The sequence below is a fragment of the Lipotes vexillifer genome, unplaced genomic scaffold (assembly GCF_000442215.2).
Source record: "Lipotes vexillifer unplaced genomic scaffold, Lipotes_vexillifer_v1.1 scaffold395, whole genome shotgun sequence".
Taxonomy (NCBI): domain Eukaryota; kingdom Metazoa; phylum Chordata; class Mammalia; order Artiodactyla; family Lipotidae; genus Lipotes; species Lipotes vexillifer.
This window is the reverse complement of record NW_006797390.1, coordinates 3,194,342-3,198,788: the sequence shown is the minus strand read 5'-3', so window position 1 is coordinate 3,198,788 and position 4,447 is coordinate 3,194,342. Positions and strand designations below refer to the sequence as shown.

General features: G+C 51.0%; 1 protein-coding gene across 1 annotated transcript in view; it reads left to right on the top strand.

Moving 5' to 3' along the window:
* Window positions 1-2,525: 2,525 nt before the first annotated feature.
* Window positions 2,526-4,447, top strand: part of ATN1 (atrophin 1) — a 6,941-nt gene continuing 5,019 nt past the window's right edge. Inside the window, 5 exon segments of the mRNA XM_007469393.1 lie at window positions 2,526-2,552; window positions 3,176-3,313; window positions 3,459-3,572; window positions 4,248-4,445; window position 4,447. The exon segment at window position 4,447 is cut by the window's right edge and continues 1,585 nt beyond it. Of these exon segments, the coding sequence (XP_007469455.1) occupies window positions 2,526-2,552; window positions 3,176-3,313; window positions 3,459-3,572; window positions 4,248-4,445; window position 4,447 (478 nt within the window).

Sequence of the window (4,447 nt, the reverse complement as noted above, 5' to 3'; positions counted from 1 at the left end):
GATTTTTCGTTTAATTTCTTTTCTTGTTCTTTCTTAGAGACTCTTTCCCTATTTTTCATGTTTTCACCTCCGCAATCCGGCCTTTATCCTTTTGCTTTTGCGGTAAGGTGCTGAAGGTGAATGTGCTTAGTGTTTTGCAGACACATAGTGCTTGTAGACAGATCGGAGTTACAGTGACCAGCTACTAGGACAGGAAAGAGGGTAGCTCAGCTTGTTGGTGCTAAAACGTGCTCCAGGTTCAGGAATGTATATATAACCCAGCCCTACCTCCTTCTCTCTCCTTCTCGCCAGGGTCACCTACCCTTTTATGACTGCTTTTCTCCTTCAGAGCTACTCATTGCTAATTTTATCAGATTTTAACTGATTAAAGAAGTTGAGGTGGGGGAGGGCCACGCAAGGCTTGCTTTTCTTCAGGTACACCCTGCCTTTCTCTGACCTATTGGATCCCCTGACTCTCACCAACCATGAACAGGTTCTGTGATAGGAAGGAGAGATGAGCACCCTCCTTTAAGTGGCTGGCAAGGACACCCCAGTCACAGTCATCTCTCGCGCTTTTGTTAGGATCCTTTTCCCCTTTTGTTATGTTGGGTTTTGTTCTTTGGGGGGGTTGACAGTATTTGAAAACCAATTCACACAACAACTCAAAAGTGTGGTAATAGTTGTAATGGAAGAGAAATGGCTGGTGTACTGGGCAGAGCATCAGCTGTAAGTTCAGAAGACAGGGGGCTCCGTCCCAGCTATTTCGGGACTCTAAGTAAGTAAATTGTTATTAAGTTTCCTGGAAAGGTTAGGCTCACCCCTCACTGCATGCCTCAGTAGGGTTCAGTGGAGGTGAGTGAGAGGTATTTACTCTGTATTCCTTGGGAGAAATATGCTACAGAATGTAGAAAGGCTATTTCCCTAGCCAGGCCTCCTAACTAACTCAGAATAGGTGGCTAAGCCTACTCCATTTCCACTGAGGCCAGCCGCACTTCATTCGAGAAGACCTACTGAAGTCGGTGGGTTTAAAGGTCAGTAGCAAGAACAGACCAGAACATCCATATATACATGACATCTGTGGGGAATACAGAAAGGAAGAAAACAGTAAGAAGATATCATTTTTGTTCTCAAAAGATCTTATGGTTAGTAATATGGAGAGATGTGATACTTAGCAAGAAATGCAAACAAGTGCAAATGAAAATTACTGGCTATGTAGATAGAGATATGTAGATAGGCCGTGAGGAGGTATGAGTCCCTGTCTTAAGCCAGGTGGGAAGATAGGCTTACAAATGTGTACATTTGTCTCGTTTACCCACTGTTATTCACTGATTTGGTTGGTAGAGTGAGAGCCTGGACTTTTCCTCTAGCCGTAGGGAACGCAAGCACTAGAGCAGGGGTCTTATGAGACTCAGAATTGAAGTTCTGCACTTTGGGGATACCTCGGTTTGGTCTTGGCCTTGGTCGGGCTGTGTGCCCGAATGGGACATTGTTCTCCCACCTACTCTGATGTGCAAAAAGATTCTTTTCATATCTCTGGGACTGATCTAGGCCTTCTGAGAATTCTCCCCAACTTCTGATGAGAGTACAGCTAAGTACTGAAGAGCGAGCATGGGCTTTGAAGTCAGGGAGATGGGGCTTGGTTCTGGTGCTGTCACTGGTTCCTCACTGTGTATCACACGAAGTCGGGCAAGTCACAGTCACAATCTTTGAGCCTCGGTTTCTTCACCTATATAATGGGGATAATAAGAATACCTCCTTGGGCTTCCCTGGTGGCGCAGTGGTTGAGAGTTCGCCTGCCGATGCAGGGGACATGGGTTCGTGCCCCAGTCCGGGAAGATCCCACATGCCGCGGAGCGGCTGGGTCCGGGAGCCATGGCCGCTGAGCCTGCGTGTCTGGAGCCTGTGCTCCGCAACGGGAGAGGCCACAACAGTGAGAGGCCCGCGTACCGAAAAAAAAAAAAAAAAAAAGAATACCTCCTTTTCAGGGTTGGTTGTAAATATTAAATGAAATTGTACATGTAAGGGCTTGACGTAAAGAAGGTGCTCCATAAATTAGCTAATACTCCAGCTACATTTCTTTATGCTCCTTTTAAAGGCTCTGTGGAATTTGTGTGCGTGCATCTATTTCCTAGGGATCATGAAGGGTGACACGGTGTGATCTCCTGAACTGGGGTGCATAGGCACCTCGGTGTTTCCTGCCTTCCCACGAGATGAAAGGGATGCTATTGCCGGCAGAGTTGCCCTCACAGGTGGCTGGGACGACCCATGGGCACGCCAGCAGTGTCTCATGGCTGGGCTGCTTACTCAGCCCCTTGACAGGCACGGTAGTGTCCCCTTCAGACTAGTGTTCCCCAATTTGGAGACTCTGATGGTCTTTTTCCAACAGGCTTCACTGAAAACAGACCGTGTGAGTTCCAGGTGCCTGTACTGGAAACTTGGAGATCCTGCTTCCTAGGCCACAGCTGTGGGGAACTTAGGGTGAAGGAGATAAGTTTCTGTATTCAGCTGCCCAGGCAGAGGAGAATGGGGTCTCCACAGCCTGAAGAATGAAGACACGACAGAATAAAGACTCAGTGAGTAGGAGCTAAAATGAGAAACACGAAAGATCAAGGACAGGGAAGCTTCTGGCCTGTCCCAGGGCCCAGCCCGCCCCTGCCACCCAAGTTTTCTTCACGTGTTTGACGATTCTGGGTTGTCTGTTGGTCTTGGCATTTGTGAGTCCTGTTGACCCCGTTTACATCTGAGGAGCCTGGCACTGGTGTGTATCAGGTTGAGGCCCTGGGTAGGACTTGGTGGGATGGGCAGCAGGTGGCCTCTTACGTATGGCTGCTGCATGGCCTTCCTGGCTCTCTTTAGCTACCTGCACTTTCCAGACTTAGGACCACTGTCCTGCTTTCACCTGCATTAAGAAGGCAGTGACCGTAGAAGCTGGAGGAAGCAAAGTTTCCTGATTAATCAATCACCCTGATTGTTGCCCAGGGTCTCTCCAGTCCCTTGTATCAATTGCTGCCACCCAGCTCCCCTCTTTCCTCTCTTCCACCGCCAGGCAGCACCTCCACCCCCCAGCAGACAAGCCTGGCTTTGAACCCCATCCTTCTGGGACACCCGCTGGAGGGGAAGAATAGAAATAAGGCACATGATAAAGTGAGGTACAATGTAGAAAACGACATTATCTGCTTGCTTCCTTCTCCCTCAGATGTCAATGAGGAGTGGACGGAAGAAAGAGGCCCCTGGGCCCCGGGAAGAACTGAGATCGAGGGGCCGGGCCTCCCCTGGAGGGGTCAGCACGTCCAGCAGTGATGGCAAAGCCGAGAAGTCTAGGCAGACGGCCAAGGTATTCTGTCCCCATGTCCTGCAACAGGATGCCCAGGCACCAGGGCTGATGGTGTGTATGTGTGTTGGGGGGAACTTCCTGTCTGGCGGAGGGTACTGGTGGAGCTCGGGAGGTATAGGACAGGAATTTTCTTTCTCTCTAACAGAAGGCCCGAGTAGAGGAAGCCTCCACCCCAAAGGTCAGCAAGCAGGGCCGGAGTGAGGAGATCTCGGAGAGTGAAAGTGAGGAGACCAACGCGCCAAAAAAGACCAAAACTGAGGTGGGAGACCCTTGCAGCCATCCTGACCCATTTTCTGACCATTCTTTCACCCAAACTTCCTTTTGCTCACAGTTCTTATTTTAGTTTTGCCTGGAATATGCGAGAAAAGCCTTATCCTAGTGCTTATTAAAGTAGCCTGTCTGTGTGTCAGTCAGATCTTTAGGGCCTTGGCCAGACTGTCAGATGATCGGGCAGGGCCAGAAGGGGATGGGAAGAGTGTGGGGATTCTAGCCTCTCCTTTTCTAGGTGCTGGCTTTCACGCAGGGGCTGGGGCGGAGATCCAGGCCGAGGAGTCTCAGTGGAAGGAACATGCAGAAGTGGCCTTCCTCAGAACCAGTGGTTTCTGGGATGTGTAGTTAAAGGGGTAGATGAGATGAGAGGATGGCAGATGGGCTGGTGGGTGGAAGACAGGGATTTGGGTTCAGCTGTGGATTGGGAGAAGGTGCTAGAGATGGGCACTTGAGGAGGGGACGCAGGCGGCTGCTGGGGAGCAGCAGAGACTCGGGGGAGAGTGGGGGAATCCCCGGGTGGCAGGGAGGTGGGCTCCAGCAGTACTCATCGCATCGAGGCACAGTGGTGTGCTGTGAGCGGGAGGTTATTTTGTGTGAGGGCGGCCCCAAATCCAGAAGCAAGGAAGGAAAAGGAAAGGGAGAAATGGCCCTCCCTCTTCCACAGCAGGAGCTCCCTCGGCCACAGTCTCCCTCGGATCTGGATAGTTTGGATGGGCGGAGCCTCAATGATGATGGCAGCAGCGACCCTAGGGATATCGACCAGGATAACCGAAGCACGTCCCCCAGCATCTACAGCCCTGGAAGCGTGGAGAATGACTCCGACTCGTCTTCTGGCCTGTCCCAGGGCCCAGCCCGCCCCTACCA